This window comes from Dermacentor variabilis, chromosome 4 (genome assembly GCF_050947875.1).
Source record: "Dermacentor variabilis isolate Ectoservices chromosome 4, ASM5094787v1, whole genome shotgun sequence".
Classification (NCBI taxonomy): domain Eukaryota; kingdom Metazoa; phylum Arthropoda; class Arachnida; order Ixodida; family Ixodidae; genus Dermacentor; species Dermacentor variabilis.
This window is the reverse complement of record NC_134571.1, coordinates 116,788,251-116,814,374: the sequence shown is the minus strand read 5'-3', so window position 1 is coordinate 116,814,374 and position 26,124 is coordinate 116,788,251. Positions and strand designations below refer to the sequence as shown.

The 26,124-nt window shown below is 47.6% G+C and overlaps 2 protein-coding genes across 2 annotated transcripts in view; both read right to left on the bottom strand.

Annotated features, from left to right (window-relative positions):
• LOC142577892 (uncharacterized) overlaps nucleotides 1-26,124 on the bottom strand; it is a 65,803-nt gene that overhangs the window by 21,465 nt on the left and 18,214 nt on the right. The window lies entirely within an intron of this gene.
• LOC142579660 (uncharacterized) lies at nucleotides 21,334-24,246 on the bottom strand. Its single transcript, XM_075690086.1, has 6 exons — nucleotides 23,769-24,246; nucleotides 23,610-23,709; nucleotides 23,191-23,263; nucleotides 23,054-23,110; nucleotides 22,814-22,929; nucleotides 21,334-22,360 (listed from the first exon to the last, which is right to left on the bottom strand). Exons 1-6 carry the CDS (start codon nucleotides 24,050-24,052, stop codon nucleotides 22,220-22,222), a joined length of 771 nt encoding a protein of 256 aa, XP_075546201.1. The 5' UTR covers nucleotides 24,053-24,246; the 3' UTR covers nucleotides 21,334-22,219.

The following is a 26,124-nucleotide window of genomic DNA, read 5'->3' as shown; positions in this document are numbered from 1 at the left end:
AAAACCTTCGGGGGGAAGTGGACTGAGGAGGGGGCGTGGAAACTTCAGACAAGGGTGAGGAACGTATATTCCTCTAAGCACGCTCTGCGTCAGATAACGAAGGGCCATCGTCCACTTTCACAGCGTCGTTGTTGTCATCACTTTCGCTGAAGATTGGCAAGGTGAGACGGTGGCAATAGTGCCGCTATCCGAGAATTCCGCGGATATAACAATGTGTACAGTACGTCTTCATAACATCAACACGACACGCTGCAGCAAAGACCACTAGACACCACGACGATGCTACAACCGCAAACACACTGGCTGAATGAAGAAAAAAAATTGATGCGGGAACTTAACAGGCAGTTGTCTAAGTATGCGTAAGCGTTGTGCCACTTGATCATCTCCACACAGCCCGGTGTCATTATCAATGTTATGAAACTTGATTCAGGCCAGTGCAAACAAACGACAGCGCTGCGGTGACACGAACTGGTGCGGACGGCAGCGCAAGGTGCATTGATGACGCAAGCAAAGTACTGCATGTGGCGGTGCGCGGTGCGCTGATGATTTTCTCATCATTATAAGCCGTTATCGCTCATTAGCGCCTTATCCATCCGCATCGAGCCAGTATGAACCGTGATCAAACGTACACCCAGTGGTGCCTGCGTATATGGCATGACCGCGCGGGCCCTATGTTGGGAACGATCTGCGATGCAGACAGAGAGTGCTGACTACTAATAGCTCTCTGCGCTTGATTTCCGCCGATGCGCGCTAAAGAGAAACGTGCGGGTCCACGTATTGAAAGCGATTTGCGAAAGGCGCAGGAAGTGGCTTGAGCCGAGAGCTTCGCGAGCGCTGTGTTCTCGCCGCCTTGTTGACGTTGAAGCGACAGGCGGCTTGAAGATGCAATCGCTCGCTGCTGTGGGCTTTATCTTGAAAGCGGTCCTCAATTGATGGAAGGGAGGGGCATTTTTCTGATTGGGCAAGCATAGAAATGCCTACGCATTTAAAACATAAATGTTTTTCCACGCAGTTACTACTTGAATCGAATTAGATTGGGTTCGACGGCGACAGCGAATTCGCAGCCTTACCGGCAGCTTCTTCGTGTTACAGGAAGCCAGTCTCGAACGCCGTACATTTGTGCGCTGCAATGGGCAACAGCTCTATGAGCAAGAAATAAATCATAGTGGCCATGTTTTAACGTCACTATCCCTGGCGGCTGTCATCGGCGTGTCGCAGCTCGAGAATCGAATGTCTCTGCAAATGAAATTTTGCCGATTTTGTGTCTGTGCGTGGAGAACAAGAAAGAAAGTAGTATGCACTAACCATTTGGTAGCCACTGAGGGACTACGGCTTAAGCGGTCAGCCAACACATGGGGTTCAATGGGTCTGGGTGGGGGAATCTGCGAGACTACGTTTAGACTGCAATTACATATAAAGCAGGTACATACCGTATTTACTCGTATAATGATGACACATTTTTTGTCAAACAAATCAACGCAATTTCAGGGGTGCGATCATTACGCGGGTTAAATTTCCCGCGAAAAGAACAAATCTTTTTTCATCCCACATTTGCGTGGGATGAAAAACAAACAGACGGCTGTCGCTGTACAAACAAACAGGCGGCTGCCGCGGTAAGTGTGGGACACCAAAACAAGAATTGTAGCCGGCGGGGCAAGCCGAAGGCACCGAACGAGATTTTTTTTTTTCATCTCGAGAGTACATTAGCTGCATTGAAACAGTTTATTCCGTATCAGTAATGAATAATATCGTTAATATCGGCAAGTTTGCGGCAATAACGCAGCCATGCCCATTTTGAGGGGACAGCAATGGAGATGGGCGCGCTTAGCTGCCAGTGACATAGAAACAAATGGCGGGCATGTTGCGGAAACTGTGGCATTTGTCTTCACTAGTATCCTAATAAGGCACGTTTCCGCTAAGGCTGGGCGAACCTCTTAGCTGCGTTACAAATATCGGTGTATGGATAAGGTACACTTCAAACGTATCTGTGTAAACGTGGCTACTATCGTTGCCGCTCGTGATTTGTTGTGCGCCCAGGAGTGCAGATGAGAAGAATCGAAAGGCACTTTTTTGTTGTTCTTGCTGTTGTTGACCACAACTTTATAAAGGCTACTAATAATAAAGCCAAGACAAGTTTGGTTGTAGCTTTTATTTTATTCATGGAAGTGCGGAAAGTGATGAAAGGAATGAAATGGGGCATCTGCTTAAGAATGTTTAGTGCGTGCAGACCGCTTGGTAGGTATTGAAGAGTCGTTCGCGTAGCATTTGACAGCATTCGACAGATGGTAAACGCGATCATCATTAGCTAGACTTGGCACACGACATATCACTGCGGCAAGTTCGGGGTGCGATCACTACACGGGAAAGAAAAAAAATCGAATTTTGACGACAAAACTCAGTGGTGCGATAATTACGCAAGTGCGATCATTATGCAAGTAAATACGGTATTAACGAGGTTTGACTGTATACAGTACGGTGTACTGTTGTTATTGGGAACTCCTAATTACTACACCAGCACTGAGTACAGCGCAGTTCTAGCAGGGTGTCTACTAACCGGGAAAACCACAAATTCTCAACGATTTCGAATAGTCTGGAAACACTCAGGGAAAACTCGGGGAATTTGTGTATGTATCAGGGAAAATGAGGAGTAATTTTGTTGAAAGGGAACGAAAGCCGCGGTAATGCTGACTCGAGTAACAGAGAGGAATGGGAACGAACCCCTTCTGACTCCGTGTAATCCACTGGAGTAGCTGTCAGTGTGCCGTCAACGGCACACTTTCCTGACGCCTGATAATTCTGACGGCTTCGCGGCGCCACCAAGTCCCCCTTAGAGTCAACGTAGAAAAACGTCAGAAATTTCGGACGCGAGAACCCTTCGCCGTCCTAGTTTTCAGACTATTTCCCGTGACCGCCGGTCCGAAACACCATTCATCAAAGCCACCACCATCACCGCCATTTTGATTACATGAAATTGATTTCATGCATTCTGCCTATCCTAGCATAGTGCAGGATATAGAAGTGATAGGCAGGGTAAAGTGCAGTGATCATAGGTTAGTGAAGGCTAGAATCTTTAGTTTGAACAGAAAAAGAGTAAAATTGGTTAAGAAAAACTGGTTAACTTAGAGGCAGTAAGGGTAATTCAATGGCAGACAAATTTAGGCTTGTACTTACAAGCAAATATGCAGCCTTAGAACTGAGAGATGGCATAGGTGGCATGTTGGCATAGATGGAATGAATGAAACCGTAACGATGCTGGCTTCAGAGGAAGCAATTGAAGTGGGAGGCAAGGCACCAGGCAACCAGTAGCCAAGCTCACCCAAGTAACAAAGGGCATAATAAAGAAACAAGAAACAAATAAGGCCACGGTGGCCGCATTTTAGATGGGGGCGAAATGCGAAAACACCCGTGGACTTAGATTTAGGTGCACGTTAAAGAACCCCAGGTGGTCGAAATTTCCGGAGTCCTCCACTACGGCGTGCCTCATAATCAGAAAGTGGTTTTGGCACGTAAAACCCCATAATTTAATTTTTTAAGAAATAAATAAATCGTCCATCTCAAGAGAAAAGATAGCATTCGCGGAACTGCCAAAACTGATCAACAAAGCGAGAATAAGTGATATACGAAATTATAACGTGGGAAAGACTGAACAAGCCGTAAAAAAATGGACGCAGCCTAAAATCAGTGAGAAGGAAACTTGGCATAGTTCAAACCAAGATGTATGCACTAAAATATAAGCAGGGTAATATCAGAAATCTCGTAGACATAGTAAAAGCAGCTGAAGAATTCTATACTGACCTGTAGAGTATCAAGAGGAGTTAGGAGTACTCTATTCGAAACAATAATGAACGGCATACAGAAACTCTTCCTATAACTGGGGATAAGGTCAGAAGGGCCTCACATGGCAAGAAACTGGAGAAAGTGGCAGGAGAGGATGGAATAACAGTATATTTAATCAAAGAAGGAGGAGACATAATGCTAGGAAAACTGGCTGCTCTCAATACGAAGTGTCTATCGACTGCATGGGTCCCAGTAAACTGGAAGAATGCAAACATTATACTAATCCTCAAAAAGGGAGACGTTAAAGAACTGAAAGAAACTTAGACCCGTCAGCTTACTCCCAGCATTATATAAAATATTTACCAAAATAATCTCCAATAGAATAAGGGCGACATGGAACGTTAATCAACCAAGGGAACAGGATCGCTTCAGGAAAGGATACTCTACAATGGATCACATCCATGTCATTAATCAGGTTATCGAGAAATCCGCAGATTACAATAAGCCTCTCTATATGGCTTTCATAGATCACGAAAAAGCGTTTAATTCAGTAGAGATACCAGCAGTCATAGAGGCACTGCGTAATCAAAGAGTACAGACCACAAAGATTCCACAGCCACCTTAATTCTACGCAAGAAAATTAGGAAGATACCTATAAAGAAAAGGCAGCAAACACTGACTCCAAGGACAACATAGGGGAAATTACTTGTGCTGAATAAAGGAAATAAAGAAACGATCAATTAGTAGAAATTAAAGTGGATGAAAAAACAACTTACCGCAGGTGGAAGCCGAACCCACAACCTTCGCATTTCGCGTGCGATGCTCTACCAATTGAGCTACCGCGGCGGCGTTTCCCCATCCACTTTGTTGGGTATTTATGTGTACTAGTAGAACCCTGGGAGTGTTAGCCAGCGCCACCACTCATAGATCTTGGCGGCGAACGTGGAACTTCGTTTTTGCCGCAGGCGTCACGAGAACGTGATCTTTTTTGGCTGAAGGCAACTGGTCAATAAACCCACATATGCTACCTGAAGGCATCAGTTTTGCCGGATTCGAGACCCTCGTTATGTAATAAACGAGAAGAAAGGGGGTTAACGGAGGGGCCAGATCTTTATTAGTCATATCGTGAGAAGCCAACAAACACTGACACCAAGGACAAAATAGGGGAAATTACTTGTGCTGAATAAAGGAAATAAAAAACGATCAATTAGTGGAAATTAAAGTGTATGAAAAAACAACTTGCCGCAGGTGGGAGCAGAACCCACAACCTTCGCATTTCGCGAAGGTTGTGGGTTCGAAGGTTGTGAGTTGGGGGTATTTATGTGTTCTACTAGTACACATAAATACCCAAGAAAGTGGATGGGGAAACGCCGCTGCGGTAGCTCAATTGGTAGAGCATCGCACGCGAAATGCGAAGGTTGCGGGTTCGGCTCCCACCTGCGGCAAGTTGTTTTTTTATCCACTTTAATTTCCACTGACTGATCGTTTCTTTATTTCCTTTATTCAGCACAAGTAATTTCCCCTATGCTGTGCTTGGTGTCAGTGTTTGTTGGCTTCTCATGATATGACTAATGAAAATCGGGCCCTCGGTTAACCCCCTTTCTTCTCGTCTATAATGAAAAGGGTCAGACAAGGAGACACAATCTCTCCAATGCTCTTCACCGCGTGCTTGGATAAGTATTCAAGCTATTAAGCTGAGAAGGTTTAGGAGCAAGGATTGGTGATGAATACCTCAGCAGTCTTGTGTTTTCCGATGACATTGTTCTATTTTGTAACACTGCGGATGAGTTACAACGAATGATTGAGAACCTAAACAGGAAGAGCGTTAGAGTGGGGCTGATTATTAATATGCCGAAGATAAAGATAATGATAAATAACCAGGCAAAGAAACAAGGTTTTAAGATCGCAAGTCAGCCTCTGGATTCTGCGAAGAAGTATGTTTACCTAGGTCAACTAATTATAGGGAACCCTGACCATGAGAAGGAAATTCACAAAAGAATAAGAATGGTTGGGTCGCATACGGCAGACATCGTTAGCTCATGAGTGAGAGCTTACCGTTATCATTGAAAAGGAAGGCATACAATCAGTGCATTTTACCGGTGTTGACACATGCGGCAGAGACTTGGAGGCTGTCAAAGAAGCTTGAGAATAAGTTAGGGACCGCACAAAGAGCGATAGAACGAAGAATGCTAGGCATAACTTTAAGAACCAGAAAGAGAGTGGCTTGGACCATAGAGCAAACGGGAATAGATGATATTCTAATAGACATTAGGAGGAAAAAAGTGGCACTGGACAGGTCATGTAATGCGCAGATTAGATAACCATTGGACCATCAGGGTGAGGGTACCAAGAGAAGGGAAGCGCACTAGAGGGCGGCAGAAGACTAGGTGGTGCGACAAAACTGGGAAATTTGCGGATGCTACTCGGAATCGGTTGGTGCACGACAGGGCTAATTGGAGATTGCTGGGAGATGCCTTCGTCCTGAAGCGGACATAAATAGGCTGATGATGATGATGATGATGATGATGATGATGATGATGATGATGATGATGATGATGATGACGACGACGACGACGACGACGATGATGATGATGCCTCAAACCGGCGCTCTCGCAGGCGGATCTGCTGGCAACGGTAGGCACCACCGTGGTAACGCTGGGCTTAACTGCTTCGACGTTCGCTATCAGGCGTCTTGCCGTTCTGTGCCGTGTTTTACATTGAAAGAATTCGCCGTTGTTAGCAACGGCACCCACTCCGCCTTCGTGGACCTCGCGATTTGTTTCGAAGCTCTAAAAGCACAAAACATTGCAAAATACGGTTTTTGAAAGTCAGCTTCGCCTCATTACAGCCATTTTACGTAGTGGAGCATACGCGAAAGTATTGCGGTGACGCCTAACAAGTGTCGTGAGGGGGCAATTGCCATGGGTCACAGTATGCATTGCTTAATTATATATGCGTGCACCCGCCATCTCCATTCACAGTACGAGCTCCAATATGCCTAATTAGTGTACTGGCAGGCCTTCTGAGCTTTTTCGGATATGCCTGCAGCGATTTGAGCCCTTAAAGGGCCCCTCACCAGGTCTGGCCATTTTGAGCCAAAAAGCGCCGTGCATACTATGCATGCTAACGATCGTGACTGCTAAGTATTACATCGCTACGCGGCGCGGAAAGAGCTCAAATTTCAAACCGAATGCCATCTGCACTTCTCCTCGGGGGCGCCATGCTTCCAGTCGGAGAGCGGACGTAATTGTACAAGTACGCCTACGTACTGTTACGACTTTGAGGTGGTCCCGTAGCGCTCGTCACCCGTTTCGTGACAGAGCGTTGGTAGCGAAGACTCCGAGTCAGGCGTCGGTGAGAATAACAAAAGGGACTTTATACACTATATACAGGTCATTATACAGGACATGAAGGGATCGGCACTGGGGCCGAGAGCTCACAGCAAACGCGACTGTTCTCGCACGGCGACGTCCGGCGAAAACGCGTGACACATCTCACTCCAGTCGAGAGCGGCACTCTGCTCCCGGTGGGTCGGCGGATCCGGTTTTCCAGGCGGCGCGCCGCGGCTTATAAGCCCCCAGAAACCATTGTCACTCAAACGGCCCAATACAAAGTGAGCACTCCACGGTCGTCGAAGAGGTCCAACCAGCGACCACGCTGGCCACCCCGTTCAAAGTTGGCGGGCGCGGTGACCTCCAGGGAAGGGGAGGTACGGCGCCGGGCTGTCTGGCACTTGGCGACACGTTTGAACATGTTGCCCGCCGATGCTTCTCCGGAGGACACCACTGCCTGACGGCTCAGCATCTTGACTTGTCAAGGGAGAATTAGGGCGCTGTGCCTTTCGGCGCAGCCCCGGGTTTGTCCAAAGGGCGCTCACAGGAAAATTTCTGCACCTTGCAGATTCGGAATCCGGGCTTGTGGTAATGGCACAACAGCATCCCCGCCCTCAGATAAGGCGCCGGGAAGACGAGCTGCCTCCACGTGGCTCGGATGCCAGGCGCGCACGTTCGTCAGGCTCGTCCAAGTTTACGTCCAGTGTCGGGACGCCAGGTCACTTCACGTGCCCAGGTCCCACTCGCCAGGACAGGAGTTCGGCTCACCGCGTTGTCGCCAAGGCACCTCAACCAGCTCCGCTCGGGTCGTTCCTAAGCCCTTGCTTCTCGCCACTGGTCCCGGTTGGTCGTTCTGCAGCTTGCAAAACCGACCGGCAAAAGGCAACACCCAACACGAACAAGTGCCCTCTGTCTCCCGTCAAACACCAGACAAGGCTATAATCCAAATCAACCTAACTGAATTGCTATCCCCCTTTTTGCTCCCGCTGCAACAAGAGGCAGGTGTACGATCTAGTATACAAGGCTCAAACAACCCTTTTTCAAATGAACAACACACCAAAAGATCAGGAACAATTAATAATCAGCAATAACAATGACAAATAGAATGGTCCCCTTGAAATCACTTGGACCGAAAACATACTACTGAGGAAGCAAATGAGGTCATTCATTTTTCCCGGCGATATTTTCGCGGAATCCGAAGCTGCTTATATTTGCGACCCTGCTTATCCGTGTAGCGGCGGTACAATAAGCCAGATTCCTTGCCAAATGAAACTCACTTTTTTTCCACTCCCCGTTTGACGCTCTTCCTCAGATCGGCTAGTGAACAGTCTTCCTGTTGCTCGCGAATCAGAGTTTCTCTTTCAACTGCCGCCTGCTCCTGCCAGCTGGCGGAAACCGGAGCGAGTGTGGAGCCCGCGTCGCCTAATTGCGGCGTCGCGTCTACATCGCGGCTAGCACTGCACGCGTCACTCCCACTCACTTCCAGGACCCGCTCGCCTAGGCCAGCCTCCGAGCTCTGCCTCTCCCGTGACTGCTCGCCACTCAAGTTACCTTGATCAGTCCGTGTGCCGCACCGCCTTTCGCTCACCGACGCAAAGTCAAGTTCCCTCGACAGCGGGAGCGCTTTGGATCGCGTGAGCGCCATGTACGCCACGTCGGCAAAGAATGATTTGCCCTGATCCTTCAGCAGCTGCTCCGAGTTATTTGAGAAGAGGTAGGAAAAGTGCTCCGGGAGGGCGGCTGACACAGCGGCTTCGGTGTTAAGTTTCCCAAACTCTCCTTCAATGATAACCGTTGCGATCGGTAAACAGACACTCTCCTCCTCGGCCACTTGCCGTATCCTAGCACACTCTCCCGTAAAATCACTCGAGGAGACGAAAGACGGGTGAACAACGTCCATAGTTGCTGCAGAGTCCCGAAGTGCACGGCACTTCTTACCGTTTATCTTAATTTCCTGCACATAGGGCTCCAGTAGACGTATGTTTTTGTGAGTTTCCTGTATTGTTGCAAAAGCAATTCTCTCTGGGCAGCTTGCAGCGATGTGCCCTTGCTTTTTGCAATTGTAGCAGGTTAACGGTTTCCGTTTTTCAAAAGAACGCGTCGTATCGTTTCGCTGTTTTGTTGCAAAAGCAACTTTCTCTGGGCAGTTCGCAGTGATGTGCCCTTGCTTTTTGCAATTGTAACATTTCCGTTTTTCGGGCTTTCCGGAAAACCCATCTCTCCTATCTGCTTTTTCTACGCGCACTGCCTTGCTGTGCAATCTGCGGCGGGTGTAATACTCTTCCGCTAACTCTGCTGCCTTGTTTAGCTTAACCTCCTTTAGCCTATCTTGCAGCCAGAGCCGGACATCCTCATCAATGCAACGGTAGAACTGCTCCAACGCGATGCATTCGACAATTTTGTCGCGGTCGTCGTAAACCTCTTCGCCCTTCAGCCATTCCACCAAGTCGGCTTTTAGACGAAACGCGAAGTCAACATTCGACTCCTTGCCCTTTTTTGCATACCGGAACCTCTGCCGGAAAGCTTCGGGCGACAATTTGTACTTCCGCAGTAGCGCTTCCTTCACATCACTGTAGCTCTCAAACGCCTCTTTCGATAAGCAAGTTATTACGTCTGATGCCTCTCCAGGAAGCAAGGCTAACAGATTCTGTGCCCAGAGGGATCGCTCAATGCTATTCCGTTCGCACACGTGCTCAAATTTCACGAGGTATTTGGCCATATCCTCTCCGACGACAAAGGGTGGAAGTTGATCGCGTATTCTTGGAACGTTAGAAGTGAGACTAGGCGCCGGCGAGCTGTTTCGAGTCTCCAACTCTTTCATTTTAAGCTCGTGCTCGCGACGTTCCCTTTCTGCCTGCAACTCCCGACGTTCCTTTTCTGCCTGCAACTCCCGACGTTCCTTTTCTGCCTGCAACTCCCGACGTTCCTTTTCTGCCTGCCACTCCCGACGTTCCTTTTCTTTCCTTTCCTCTTCGCAAAGTTCCTTCTCCTCCCTTTCCCGACGTTCATTGATACCCGCCAAGGCCTCTGCGGCTTCCTCAGCCGTTACGTCCCCAGTCCTCATGACCTCAAGGATCGCATTCTTTCTTTTGGTTGTGCCCAACTCAATGCCCAACTCCTCACAAATTTCGAGAAGTTCCTTCACCTTGTACTTCTCCATCGTTCACACTGTCCTCCTGCTGTTTACCCTTTTTGAATATACCAGCCGTACGCTACTATAATGCTACTAGTAAGACATATGCAAGTATTTCACACACTGCCCTGTTTACCCCCTCAGCATCCCCTGGTTTTCAAAACACTCTTACTAGGCTTGAAACACACAAGGTTATCACAATGCAACACCAAATCCTTCCCTAAGGTACTATAACCTGTGTCAGAGAAAGTCTAGTGTTTGAGGTAAACTTCAGGCACTCACCGCGCCGAAGTAGCTGATGCCGGTCAATCCCGTAGCTGCCATCCACTGTTACGACTTTGAGGTGGTCCCGTAGCGCTCGTCACCCCTTTCGTGACAGAGCGTTGGTAGCGAAGACTCCGAGTCAGGCGTCGGTGAGAATAACAAAAGGGACTTTATACACTATATACAGGTCATTATACAGGACATGAAGGGATCGGCACTGGGGCCGAGAGCTCACAGCAAACGCGACTGTTCTCGCACGGCGACGTCCGGCGAAAACGCGTGACACATCTCACTCCAGTCGAGAGCGGCACTCTGCTCCCGGTGGGTCGGCGGATCCGGTTTTCCAGGCGGCGCGCCGCGGCTTATAAGCCCCCAGAAACCATTGTCACTCAAACGGCCCAATACAAAGTGAGCACTCGACGGTCGTCGAAGAGGTCCAACCAGCGACCACGCTGGCCACCCCGTTCAAAGTTGGCGGGCGCGGTGACCTCCAGGGAAGGGGAGGTACGGCGCCGGGCTGTCTGGCACTTGGCGACACGTTTGAACATGTTGCCCGCCGATGCTTCTCCGGAGGACACCACTGCCTGACGGCTCAGCATCTTGACTTGTCAAGGGAGAATTGGGGCGCTGTGCCTTTCGGCGCAGCCCCGGGTTTGTCCAAAGGGCGCTCGCAGGAAAATTTCTGCACCTTGCAGATTCGGAATCCGGGCTTGTGGTAATGGCACAACAGTACACCGCACTGCTGTGACGTCGCTCGTAGTGACACGTGACTTCGAGAATTATTGAAGACAACATGTGTTATTTGTGCAATCTGTTGCTTGAATAGACGAAATAAAGTTTAGAGAAATAATAAAACACACTAACCGAAAGTCAGTGCGTTCTTGTTTTATTTTACACCGCTGTAAGGGAGGCTGCACTTCCGTTTCGTCTGCATGTTCCTACGTCGTGCAGTCGCACGCGGACAACGAAACTATGTCATTTTCTACAACGTTCGAGCTTGCGATCATGCTTCGTGATCCGCGTGTGCCTTCCTTAGTATTCGCGTAGCATTGGCTCATACTTCTAGTCATGTGTTCTCGTGCGCAGAGCGCGATTTTGCGAGCTCCGCGAAACAGACGCGACCGCTCATGCGCGACGCCGTCAGCAGAAGTGCACCGCGCAGCAAGAAAGAGATGAGAAAAAAAATGAAGGCGGGCCCGTGACATTTGCATCACGTGCTCCTTGAACTCCGGTATGCATGGGAGAATGCAGGGAAAGAATTTCGCTTGGGGAGGCTAGACGGGGCAAGTGGAAAGAGTGTCTCTCTTGGCAGCGGCGCTCCCCTCCTGAAATCATGGCTTCGCGGCACTGAAATATTTCCATCTCGGCTATTCGTGAACCAGATTGAAAAACTTTTGCAGCAGTACGCTCTCTGGAGGGTACATAACCGAGATGCAGGTGTCGCTCGTCCAAACAAAAATAAACTCTCTAAAGCTCTGAAACACAACACTCAGATGTTTTGCTTGGGCTGAGACTATGCCAGGACAGGAGGTTTACTTACCAACTGTCGAGAGAGAATCTCACTTATGACAAAGTTCAGGCCGCATACCGATGAGCTTGGTATGAGTCTATAGAAATTGCTCATATTCGAAGATAGTTTATTCTGTATGCATCTCCTTTTTATTCGTATTTGAGGATGTACGACTCGATTTGCAATGGTTTTTACTATTTTTTTAAAGCTACTTTATGCGCTGGGCACTTTACTAACTCCTCCCTTCCGTTTTCTTTTTGAATAAAATAAACATTAATGTTTACTGTTGAAAGTGTATTACGTCGTGTGTTTTTTTTTTTTTTTTACAGGCTTACTAGAGAGTGGCAGCATCGGGCGACATGGAGTCAACCCGTCTTGACCTAAAACGAAGTTCTGTGTCACTTGGGGAATTTTCGCAAACACACTCAGGGAAAGTGAAAAACAGAGAATTTGGAAATGTCAACTTGGTAGACACCGTGGGTCTAGTATACAAAGCCAGAAAGAACTTTTTTAGCGGTAATTTTTTGAATAGAATCAAGTGCTTCTTTTCCTCTTGAACTAATAAAATTTTGACATTCTGTCATAATGAATACAAACGAGGTTCTCATTTAATGGTGGACTAGTGTTTTGTCGCAATTTTATTTATTGCACAGAAAGTTTTGCTTTCCAGTATTTCTCCAGAATACGGAAGGGTAGTCCCAAAATTACAACAGGTTGGTTATCATCAGGAGAATTTAGGTCAATGATCAAACAGCCACACATCACGTGACTATCCCCGCGCATAGCCCGCACAGCCAGAGCTGACGGTCAAGAACATGTGCCGTCCATACTCTTTTCAGTGGCAGGTTTAGGCTTAATTATTCGGCACCTGTCAAAGGTTTTGAATCTGGAGGGTCACTGGTTGCTCACCCTCTCTTCTGTTCATAAATGCATGCAACCGGCTTTTGACGCTAGTTCTTGCAGCGGAAATCCAAAGCTAGTCTTGTGACGAGTTGCTCAAAGCTACGAAAAGAGACTGTGCGTCACGAACGGCATCAGGAACGAGAGGCCGCCGTAAGATGCGTCGCAAGCAAAGTGGCGTCCGTGAACGACTTCGTTGCCATACCACGCACTCGCATTTCTTTGTGAGGCAGCTTGTGGGCAAGGTTGCCAGATGACTCCAACCACAGGCAGCCAAACGGGTCTCCGCCGTAGCCCAAATGTAGCTAAAGCGAAACTTTTGGGTAGCCCAAAAATATCCAAAGAGCTTTGTATTTTTGTGCAGTCATTTCATAAGCATATTGAATTCATTTTCGGCAATAATACCTACATATTCATTTTCCCACGCATGACCTCCGCACTCATCGTCGCGGAGGCCATGCGGCACGGACAACAGATGCTGCACAAGCGCTATGAATGCAGAAACGGAGGCACGGAGGCAAATTCCCGATAAGGCAAATGCAGTATTTGTTGTAAATGCACTGTTTTATTTTTTTCCAGAGCACCAAAAGATCGCGAAAAGAACAACACGCAAATAGCACCGCGCAATAAACGCGCTAAGCAATGGCATGCATTCAGGCTTTCAGTATTATTACTTACAGCTCATGATAATTTCGCTTGACCACCACACAATGCACTAAATTAAACACTACGAAGAATTGCAAGACAAAGTCTAACACAATAGATGGCGGTAGGTACAAAATCTAGTACGATAAATATACATAAAAAAAGTATGCTGATGTCACGTGGTCGTGACGTATAATGAACACAGTATCAATACTGTGGAAGACGAAATTTACTTTTATTCGGTGAACCTATATCCATAAAAACAGGCTACACTTAAAGAACAGCGACAGCGGCGAAGACAGCCGGCGATCGTCAAAATCTGATCAGCGGGGCAAGCGCGTCGGCTTTCATACGTCAGTCGTCGAATGTTCCAGACTAACAGCTGGGAACCACGTGTCTTGCATAAAATTCTATACTCTAGGCTTCGCGCGTGCATGCAATCAGATTACACAAGGTTCGGTGACAGATAGCGGATGGAACCATCGATAACGTTCCAGAAACTTCCGATACATGCAGGCGCGTCCTGCGTTGTGCGATAAGAGTTGTTAGGCGCTGAAACGTGGTCGCCCGATCAACATAAACGAGTACCCCTGTCAATACGATTAAGCGTCACGAGCCTATTGCGAAGTGGAACTGCTTGGTCCGTACAAAATGTCAGAGCTGAAACGGGACTAAAATTCTTGGCCGGGTTCAAAATCCTTGCAGCAGCCTCTGTTCCTGGCCAGGCCAAACTTCACGTGTATATAGGAGCACTGCCAATGCCTCGTTCGACAATATATTTCGAAGGTCGGCTTTAATGAGCGAGACCTGGCTGAACACTCGTTCGGCGGCGGCATTTGGTACAGGTAGTAGTGATAGCAAAGACAGGAGGAGGGTTTGGAGTTGTGTAGGGAACGCATGGCTGTGGTGGCTGATCGGGGCAGGATATGTTCTACGTTGGCGTTGGAGCAGGGGCAATTTGGGCAGGATGAGCCCGAGCCAATTGCCCCGTAGGCGCCACACGGCAAGCAGAAAATTCGGCAAACTTTCGTTAGGTTCAGCTCGCTGTTCGCCCTCTGTTCTGGCGCAGAGGTCACCCGTGGTGCACCGTCCACGGGAGCCAGAAGCATCTCATGCTTAAAACGTAGGACGCCGAAAACTCACATGTGGAGAAAGCAGCAGTTTATGTTCGCTTGTGCGCGCGCGGGTAGCGTTAGTTCACGGTTGTAGACATGCTTCGTTAGGCCAGCTTTCTTAATTAAAATTATTAGAAGGCCGCTATCCTTTACCTTTTGGCAAGCATATGTGTTCTTTAACGTAGAACTTGCAAATTTTGATTTTGTAGCAGACGCGCTCAATTTCTTTAACCTGCTGTATTCTGCATTTTAATTCCATCGTGCTTTTCATTTGCATGTGCTTAACTATTTTTACTTTTGTTACACAGGAAACAGATGTAGCCCAAAAATAGCCACATAGCCAAAACGAAAATTCTGACGCCAACTCGCACAAAAAGTAGCCCAATTTGGCTATTATTAGCCCAATCTGGTAACCCTGTTTGTCGGCTTTCTGAATGTCAAGTAGCTGCTGCAAATAGATCTCTGTCGACTCACGGCCGGTCTCGAGGGGTGCGCGCTCTTCTCTTCTTGCGGCCTTCGCAATGGGGTCTGTTTCCGCCTCCCACCGCACCGCGGTGGGGTCGCCACTTCCCCACTGCTCCGCCGCTGCGGCCGCCGTTCCCGCGGAAGGAGAACGCGCGCCCGCTCCAAGTCCGTCCCGCGTGAGTGGTAACCGTCAGTGCCTGATATTTCACCCCTATGCATTATGCAAAGACCGCGCAATCAGCCTCTTCGATTTGACAGCTAGGAGTTATAAACAACAGACGAACTACCGCGCGCCATCGCGTGCTCTTCTTCAGTATGACTGCATGGTCGCATGAGGCTTTGGTACACTCACGTCAACACTTTCTACCCGTTAAATTTGGAGAGAAACAAATCTATCAGCCTCTTCAGTTTCCCTAGTGACGGGTTTTAACCAGTGTGTAGAATTATAAGCGACCTGAAGCGTTTATATGACAGATTCCTAAGAATTCCGAAGCGTATAAAATATAGCTCCTGAAATCTCAAGCGCTGCCGTTTTTGTTTTGCACGAAAGCGGATTTAGCATGAATTCATGACGCTGGACGAATTCAGAGAAACGAAAACAAATTTATTCACAGCTAAATTCAAGGTGTCCAATGCGGTGCGCTCAGATCCATAACTTCAATATGTTTTACGTTCAGGACATATCAGTTGGCTGAAACACTCTACATATCATAGCATCGCGACTAACGCACATCTATTGCAGATTCGGTCGGTTTAGTACGAGTGATCAACAACTTCCCATCAAAGAAAATGGCATGAACAACGCTGTTGAAGTGAGAAGAGCGCCAAAAAAAAAGAAGAAAAGTTCACACTCTGAAAAGCTTGAAAGTCTGAAAAGCTGAAAAAAAAAAAAAGCAAGGGCAGACCAACAGTGACGTTTGCGCTTCGCACATAAGAGAGAAGTCAAGTTGGCAGGCTTTTCTGCACATTGTTAAGATCGGCGAATTCGGACCTTGGGAGGATTCTTAGAAAACCAACGTAAAGGGGGATGAGTCGGAATTCGAGACATAATTCGACACGCAGCTGCGAGGAATGTCGTTCGCGGAAGCAGTGGCGACAATGGCGTCGTCAGGTAGCCGAGTCAGGAGACGATACCCCCTATTCCTGACAATGTGGCGAGAAAAAGAAAGCAATGTATATGGCGGCAATGAAACTTATATGTATCTGCCACGATGGCTCAGTGGTTGGAGTGCTAAGGTACTGAGCCATTTCTATGAAGGCGAAATTCTAGAGGCCCGTGTACTGTGCAGTGTCTGTGCACGTTGAAGAATGCCAGGTGGTCGAAATTTCCAGAGCCCTTCATATTGGCTTCCCTCATAGCCCGAGTCGCTTTGGGACGTTAAACCCCCATAAACCATTCCGTTAACCTTCGCATTAACTAAGTTCTCTACCAGCACTTAACTTCGGCATGGACTATGAGACATGCAAGAAATTGACCGAAATACGACCTTCGGCATTTCAGACCGCAACATCTGTCATTTCCCTGTCATACCTTTCAGGAACGAGAGTGGTTGGACCTTTGATGTTTCTATGGTTCGAATTTTTCTATGAAAACTCCGTTCCCGTGTGAACTTATTGGCTGACATGTAGATAAATCATTTGCTTTTTGTTTTCTTTCGTTTCGGTGAATCGTTGAACAAGAAGCAGCGGAAAAACAGCACGAAACCAGGCGATCACCACCCGCCGCCGCAGAAGCAGCCGGGCAGAGAGCGGTCCCTAGCAGTTAAAATCCCTTGATAGTTTGAAAGTAGCGACACTCTTTCAACCCTGCCGCCGCCGCGCGACCTCCTCGCCACCTCCTCGCCCCTTGTGCGTTCTCCCTGCGGCAACCAGGGGCGCGATCTTGTACGCGTTCCAAAATAGAACGGAGGCGGTCCGTTCCATCGAGCCGCACACGATTGGTCAATTTGAACCGCGACGAATGCCATGACGTCAATTGTCACGTGAGCTGTGACGTCTTGCTGCTCATAATCATTCCGTGTCGTCTGCTAACGGACGAACGCCACGGAACGGACGGAGAGTCCGTCCGGAGCGATAGAACGGATTAGAACGGCTACCAGACGGCTTGGATTGGATTAGAACGTAAGTTCTTGGGACAGTTAGCATCTTTCGTATCCGGTTCAATCCGATTCCGCGCTCCCAACAGTTGGAGAAGATGGCGTTTTTCTCTGCCGTGCCTTTTCGTGTCGCCTGTGCGGCTGCTGCAGTCGCGCAGAGACGACGACCCGAGGTAGATGATGTATTTGAAGAGTTGACGGAAGAAGAGTTCCAGCAGTATTTTCGTCTGTCCAAACGAACAGTGCGTAGCTTGTGCGACGAGCTTGACCCTATCATTGGATGCCAGCGAGCCAGTGGCCTTTCCACAGAAAGGAAGGTGTTGTGCGCGCTGCGATTCTTCGGCACCGGAAGCTTCCAGAGGAGCGTTGGTCGCGAGGAACACGTAGGCATGGCACAGTCGGCCGTGAGCAGCACCATTCACGAGGTGACGGAGGCCATCATTTCCGTGTCTGCCCGGAGAAAGTTGGTGGACTTTCCCTTCGCACCGTCTGCCAAGGATGAGGCTAAGGCGGCGTTCGCGCGACGCGGCGCCATCCCAGGCGTGCTAGCGTGCGTCGACGGCACACTGATCGCCATCATGAAGCCAGAGGGACTCAGCCCGGCCGACACGGCGAGCTTCATGTCAAGAAAGGGTTATTACGCCCTAAACGTCATGGTCGTAAGTACCGTTGGAATGTTTTACTTCAAACTGTTGTCGCTATTTTTACTCGCCCATAGCTGCAATTGTTCAGTTTAATGTCCAAGCTGGCATAACAAGTAATGTAACGATTAAAAGAGGACATGCGGGGAACTGTTTACGAGCTCGTTGAAATATGACATGTCGGGAGTAATGGCGAGTGCCATGTGTTGTGCATAATCAGTCTGCCGTTCCAAAATTGTGTTTTAAATGGGCAGCAGTCGTAGCAGAAATGGATACACTGTAGGGAAGACACGATGGAAGCATTTTGAACACGGAAGTACTTACAACCATTACATGGGCTGGCTTTGGCTCGTATGGGGGTTCTTGCGCAATATCGGGCCTCGAGTTTTCATTTAGCTATCAATTAGTGCGAACCATAGGCGTCCACATAAGGGGGGGGGGCGCATTGCCCCCCCAATTGCAAGACCCTGTGGACGCCTATGGCTGAAACAGTCTGCTACTTGTACCAGCGTACGTGTATTCTTTTGTGCATATGAATGGCAAAACGGATTTTGAACGTATCTGCAGCGCTATTTTGTATTGCTCCCCATTGCAGGTGTGCAACGCGGAACTTCGCATTCTTGTTGTGGACCCCCGGTTCCCTGGTTCGTGCCATGACTCTTGGGTGTGGCAGCATAACCCGCTGCGTGCACGCCTAGCCGCACAACTGCAGCCTGGCGAGTATCTGCTTGGTTAGTATTCGTAATGCGTACCCCTAACTAGGGCAGAGCACTCAGCTCTCACTTTCTGTAATAGGAGACTCAGGATATCCTCTCGAGCCATGGCTGCTTGTTCCGGTACCTGGTAGCCATGCTGGCACCACCTCTGAAGGCCACTACAACCAGGAGCACGCATCCATGCGCAATGTTGTGGAGAGATGTATCGGGGTGTTGAAAAGCAAGTTCCGCTGCTTGCAGCGCTTTCGGACACTGCTATACAGCCCCGATAGAGCAGCGCGAATTATTTATGCATGCGTTGCTCTCCATAACATTGCCTTGGACGCGGGCGACTGGACATCGGACGATTATGGTGGGGAAGTGCCACCAGCTGAGGAGCCAGAGCAGCCAGGAGACATCCAGGTGCTGGCACCACACGACGTGTTCCTCAGAGGAAGGCAGCAGCGCAGCGCCGTTGTCAACCTTTTCTGAAGGACACAGGAATGGTGAGTTTTCATAATACATAATTTATTTATACAAAGTGCAGTGCCCTTAGGCTATCACAGGGCTGTGTTTGTACAGCGGAAAATACATTGAAAAATTTGTATACACAACAAGTGCACCTCCATACGGATGGTCAATGTTCCAAATCCACACATCCGACAGATTATGATAATTTAAACACAGACGAAGTACACTTTGTTTCGCCAAAGACCGATCAGCTTACTGTCCATTGCCTACAAAGTATTTACTAAGGTAATTGCAAATAGAATCAGGAACACCTTAGACTTCCGTCAACCAAAGGACCAGGCAGGATTCCGTAAAGGCTACTCAACAATAGGCCATATTCACACTATCAATCAGGTGATAGAAAAATGTGCGGAATATAACCAACCTTTATATATAGCTTTCATTGATTACGAGAAAGCGTTTGATTCAGTCGAAACCTCAGCAGTCATGGAGGCATTTCGGAATCAGGGTGTAGACGAGCCGTATGTAAAAATACTGAAATATATCTATAGCGGCTCCACAGACACCGTAGTCCTCCATAAAGAAAGCAACAAAATCCCAATAAAGAAAGGCGTCAGGCAGGGAGATACGATATCTCCAATGCTATTCACAGCGTGTTTACAGGAGGTATTCAGATACCTGGATTGGGAAAAATTGGGGATAATAGTTAATGGAAAATACTTCAGTAACTTGCGATTCGCTGATGATATTGCCTTGCTTAGTAACTCAGGGGACCAATTGCAATGCATGCTCACTGAGCTGGAGAGGCAAAGCAGAAGGGTGGGTCTAAAAATTAATTTGCAGAAAACTAAAGTAATGTTTAACAGTCTCGGAAGAGAACAGCAGTTTACGATAGGTAGTGAGGCACTGGAAGTGGTAACGGAATACATCTACTTAGGACAGGTAGTGACTGCAGATCCGGATCACGAGACTGAAATAATCAGAAGAATAAGAATAGGCTGGGGTGCGTTTGGCAGGCATTTTCAGATCATGAACAGCAGATTGCCATTATCCCTCAAGAGAAAAGTTTATAACAGCTGTGTGTTACCAGTACTCACGTACGGGGCAGAAACCTGGAGGCTTACGAAAAGGGTTCTACTTAAGTTGAGGACGACGCAACGAGATATGGAAAGAAGAATGATACGTGTAACGTTAAGGGATAAGAAAAGAGCAGATTGAGTGAGAGAACAAACTCTAGTTAATGACATCTTAGTTGAAATCAAGACAAAGAAATGGGGGGCATCGGCAGGACATGTAATGAGGAGGGACGATAACCGATGGTCATTAATCTTTACGGACTGGATTCCAAGGGACGGGAAGCGTAGCAGGGGGTGGCAGAAAGTTAGGTGGGCGGATGAGATTAAGAAGTTTGCAGGGACTACATGACCGGGGTAGTTGGAGAAGTATGGGAGAGGCCTTTGCCCTGCAGTGGGCGTAACCAGGATGATGATGATGATGAAGTACACTTATACAAAGAATCCTTTAAATAGAATGCCACAGCCGCGGAAACAATTGTACCCTCGTCACTATGCAAGAGTCTGCAAGGCTGCCACTTAATAACAGTAGTACTCGTGAAGCAGTCGTAAGGCAATGCTTAATGCCCCTTCATCTGAAGAACTGCATTCGCTGCTGCTCCCAAGCTAGCATTGTCTTATGCAATATGCACATCACAAAGTACTTCTTTCCTAGTGGAACATGAAACGCGGTAGCAACGTGAAAGTGCAGCCTTTTCTTTAAATATCACATGAAATATGAAATAAAAACATCCCTTGACCCATCATAGTCATGACAGACTTGATGGAAGCAATACATATGATTGGCACTCTGTACTCATGGTCACCGTCAGCAAAAGGTGCGAAAAATTTTCATAAAACACATCAGAATGAACGCAACCGCCACATCGTGTGCATTTTGACGCTCAGTGTACGTTGGTAGGAGTGAGGCAATATGCTTGCTAGCCATCTCTTGTGCTAGGTGTATCAAAACTTCTGTGCAAGCATGAATACGCAGGCGAGGCAAGCAAGTAAAGCGTAATGAATGCGGATTCAAACACAAACAAAATGTAACGCCGAGTGTAGTGACAGCATTACACTCGTCACATCATGTCCAAATGGGTAGATGTAAATTAACGTAAAAGCGCAAAAAAATAGGTCAACTTTATCACACTCTATGATGACAAGTACATCACAAACCTTGTAGTACAACATGCTTCAGGTAGCAAAGCATGTGACAACATTGCAACATCAGCACCACACAATTCGTTTTCACCACGGCATGTAAAACTTGCAGTTACATTTACGTGACCTTGCAAGAAAGAATGACTATCCCAGGTATATCCATTCCCTTGTCAGTGTTATGAGTCACTGACTAGAAGCATTCATTTCTCGGCAGCAATTGTAGTGCGATGCTAAACAACAGGTGAATCATAATTGTAAAAAGGTGAGTGCACTTGCCAGCTGTGATGAAACATGTTACATAAAACATGAATAATTGGCTCTACAATCTCACAGCACCCAGAAAGTGTCACGCGTGAAAGTTATTCTTGCAATGACTCCCTTGGAACGAAGACTAGAGGAAACCAATCACTGGTGTGGTGCAATGATGATGGTCATTTTTATTTGTGAAACTATGCAACTTAAAGAGTGACTAGTTTGGTGCTTCGGAATAAAGACGACATTGTAGTCGTTGCACCTTAGCCTCACTGTGCCGAAATGAAAATATCACAGTGCAAACACTATGCGGTAACGCTTCATAATGAGTGCAGTAAGCTACAACACAGTGAAGCAATATAAATATCGCAGTAGAAAACCCATACACAGAAATCGACAACTATTTGTAACGATTCCAGTGTGAATGACTAGGCGCCTCCGAAATGTGTAAATAAAAAAAGCACGCTGGCATTGCAGCTGGATAAGCATAAATAGAAAGAGGCAAATACAACAGAACAAAAATGGGTGCGCGCATTGCACCTCTCAACCAAAAAATCCTCCTCTATTACTCAAAGGAAACTCAAACAGAACAAAAATGGGCGCGCGCATTGCACCTCTCAACCAAAAAATCCTCTATTACTCAAAGGAAACTCAAGCAATAAATAAACAAAACAAACGGAACTGGTGAAACAAATGAATAAAATAAATTAATTTCTCGCTTGCTGCAGGTGCTCAGCGATGTCCTGCGCTATGGCGCGCACCTGTTCCAGGATCCCCTCCTGGGCTGCTGCCGTCCGTTCTGCCGCGACAGCGAGGCGGGTTGTGGAAGCCTCGATTCTGCGCAGCACCTGGAATGAATAATTATGGTGGAACTGTTCGCATCAGTTGCTGATTACTCGCAACCAGCTCACGGCTGCAAGCTGCTGTTGTGAAGAACTGCAACGTGCACAACGATTCCCTCTCTGCTGAAGAGCCACGGGCCTTATGGCATTCTTTGGCAGTGTCAAGCTTCGCGTACAAGCTATACCCTCTTCGTTTGGACAGACAAAGACCTGCTGGAACTACTCTTCCGTCATCTATTCTAATGCATCTCTCACCACCAAACAGCCCTTTTCAGGGCTAACCAACCTTTCGTCCGGCGGCTGATCGTTGGCAAGATACGTTACCGAGCCCTCTATACAACGCATATTTCTTGTTTACATCCCAAGCTGGTTTGTTTTTCAGATTCATGATTTACTTATAGCAAAGCATAAAGAATATTTATGTCCTTCATGTAAAATGACACCAAAGGGCCTACCAACCTGCAGCACCTCGTCGCCCTGTTCCAGGCTGCGGGCACACTGCGACGACATCGTAGTCAGGGTATCCACCCGTCGCGGTCGCTGTCGACGTGGTGGCCGAACAGGATGCTGCAACACTGAAAGCACACAGCATTTTATGGTACCAATAAAAGTGGCTATGGCCATGTTATGGCTTATTGGGCTAGTTCAATAAAATACAAGAGCTCATTTTATTTAACAGCTTGAGGATCAATAACTTACCAGGTGCAGCGGCCACCCTTTCGGCAGGCGCCGCGCCGCGCGGTGGATCCTCTGCCGCTGTAGAGTAAACACATTAATGTTTACGAACTGCACACACACTTGGCGATAATTAAAACAATCATTCCTCTGATGCTTACGTGTCGCTGTGCTCACGCCCGCAGCCTCGTCTTCGACGACGACTTCCATCGCATAGGTGGGGACGTCAGCCTGCTGGAAAATGTCGTAAGCGTGGCTATTCGTTACAATGCCTATGTTACAATATTTGCGAAAATATTGTGCAATTATTGAGTGCTTAATGATCCCATGTGTTACCGTCCTCGTGCACTTCCGTGAAGGCATTTTAATTCTGTGTTAATCACTTAACCCCCCTTTTCCCGAAAACGCAGCCAACTGAGATTCTAGTTGATTAACATACCTGCTTTTCCATTCTCTCCTACGCTATTTTCCTGTTCACCAACGGTGTTGCGTTCTGCTAAATGTAGTACTTACAGATAATGGCAAACTCTAAACCGGCACCATTCAGGAATCCATGATATTACGGCGGCAGTGTGCTTACCTCTTGGTAGGGGAGGTCGGTCACGCCGTGGAGGCGGACCGTCCCGGTGAGCTGCAGTACTCTGCCATGGAAGCCATGCAGCCGCCCCCCTCCTGTTTTTCTGAAAATACACGCCAATGTCGAAGGACAAATCGCCCAGGCCATTGGACGGTCACTCACCTTTGTTCTTGGGCAAGTGCGGCAGCGTTGCGGCGGGCCTCGAAGACTTGCTTCCGCCACCACTCTTGCCACTGCTCGACGGTTTTCACGACGGGGCCTTGCGTGTTGAGCTGGTCGGCTAGCTGCTGCCACAGCCGTCGGCGGTCGCCAGCAGTGAAGCGTGGCCCCAGCTCGCTGGATCTTATAGCCAGCTGGGGATGCTCTTGCATGAAGGCGACCACCGTCTCCTTCTGAGCCTCCGACACGCGCGGCCCCTTCGCCGGTGCTTCTACGTTAAGCGCCATGGCTTCAACTGAACGACTAAACCAACCGCTTCAAAATTCGCGCCGTGTGATTGAAACGTGGTGGTAGCTAGCGCCATCACTAAACGTTTCGCAAAACTGCGACACCACCTAGCGCCAGTTGAAGACATTAATCGCAATATTTTGTTTCAGTCGTTTTGCATTCCAAATTGAATCTTTGAAAAGCAACACCAACATATTTTGCTACTCACTCATAATAGCAAAATATTTCTCAACATGTTGCAAACGCTTCTCAATATATTATACGGTCCCCAAGCAGACGTCAAAAGCGTGACGCAGGCTTCCACTTCGCTCATTGGCTGTTTGCTTCCTCTCGTTCTCGCGAACACTGCGAACCGCCTATTTCGTGACGTTTAGAACGGAGGCGGTCCGTTCTATTTTGGAACGCGTACAAGATCGCGCCCCAGTTCTGCCCCCGTTTTTCTGCACGACGATTGGTCTCCCTGCCGTTGCCCTTGGAAACACGCGGATCTTGAGTTTTGCTTGTGTTTTTCTTTTTCGTTCGCGCCATTTTCCTCCCGAGCACCGCTGGCTCGGCCCTTTAGATCGGCGTAGCGAACGTTGTACGCTGTGTTTCCTGCTCTATGTGCTAGCGCTATGTCGTGCTTTTGCAGATATAACTGCAGCAAAAAGCCTCAAGATGGTTATGCCGTCGTTATGATACCACAAGGAAAGCGTGACGGCTTGCGCAGGAAGCAGTGGCTGCATGACATTGGTCGAAAGAACTTTGTTCCGACAAATGCCGATTAGCGTTGTTTGCGATCTGAGGCGTCTTTCTTATAGCTCGTAGCAAAGCACCCCGTAATGCTGCGTTTTTTTTTTCATTCTTCCGGCCTGCTCACCAGCGTTTTTGTTGCGGTTCTCCAAAGTGTGCTTAATATTCTGGGGCGGCTCCATCACCTCGCATGTCGCTAACTGTTGTTATTCAGTTGGAAGTGCAGCATTATAGATTCAGCTTTGCACCCTGAAAAAATTAGTGGCAAGTATACCCGTTGTATTGCAGATGATGAGCGTTAGCTTGTCAACATTGAATTTTTTTAAGTTTTAAGGCGAAAGCCTTTAGATCTCTGTGTGTCAAGGTCGCGTTGTAAACTGGAAGTTTCACGTGACCCAAGGAAGGCCAGAGGAGACCCAAAGCACCGCAGTTAATTAATGAATCATTAGTGATTGACATAAGGTGGATCAGGGTTGATTAGAGTGCATTAAGAAGGATTAAGATGCATGAATAAAGAATAAGGTGGGTGGAGGAGGACTAAGGTGGATTATGGTGGATTGAGGTGAAGGGTTGATGAAACGGTATTAAAACCGATTAGGGTGCATGAACGAGGATTAGGTAGGATTAAGGGGGTAAAGGAAGATTAAGGCCGATTAATGTGGATTAAGGTGAATTAGGGTTGATAAAGGAGGATTAAGACCGATTAGAATGGATTAGGGTATATTAAGGTGGATTAGGGACCGTGGAGCTGGATTGTGTTTGATAGAGGTTGATTAGGGTGTATGAAGGTAGATTGGGACTATTAAGGATGATTACGGTGCATGAATAAGGATTAAGGTGGATGAAGGCGGATTATGATGGATTAGTGTTGGTAAAGGAAGATTATGACCATATAGGATAGGCTAAGGTGCGTTATGGGCGATGTAGGTTGATTAGGTTGTATTAAGGTGGATTAGGACGTACTAAGCTGAATTAGGGTTCACTGAGTATTAAGGCCGATTAGTCTACCATAATACTCCTAATGCACGTTAATCCACCGAATCCACATTCACCGACCTTAATCCTGCTTCATTCACTTTGATCCACCATAATCCACGAAACTACTCCTTAATGCAACCTAATCCACCTTCATCGACCTTAATCTACTCTAAGCATCCTTAATGCACTTTAATCCTCCTTAATCAACCCTAATACCCCCTCATTCACTTTAATCCACCCTAATCCACTAGAATCGTCCTTAATTCACTTTAATCCACCCGAATCTAGATTAATCTACCTTAGTACACCTTAATCCTCCTTAATGCACCCTAATCCTCATTCTTTCACTTTAATTCACCTA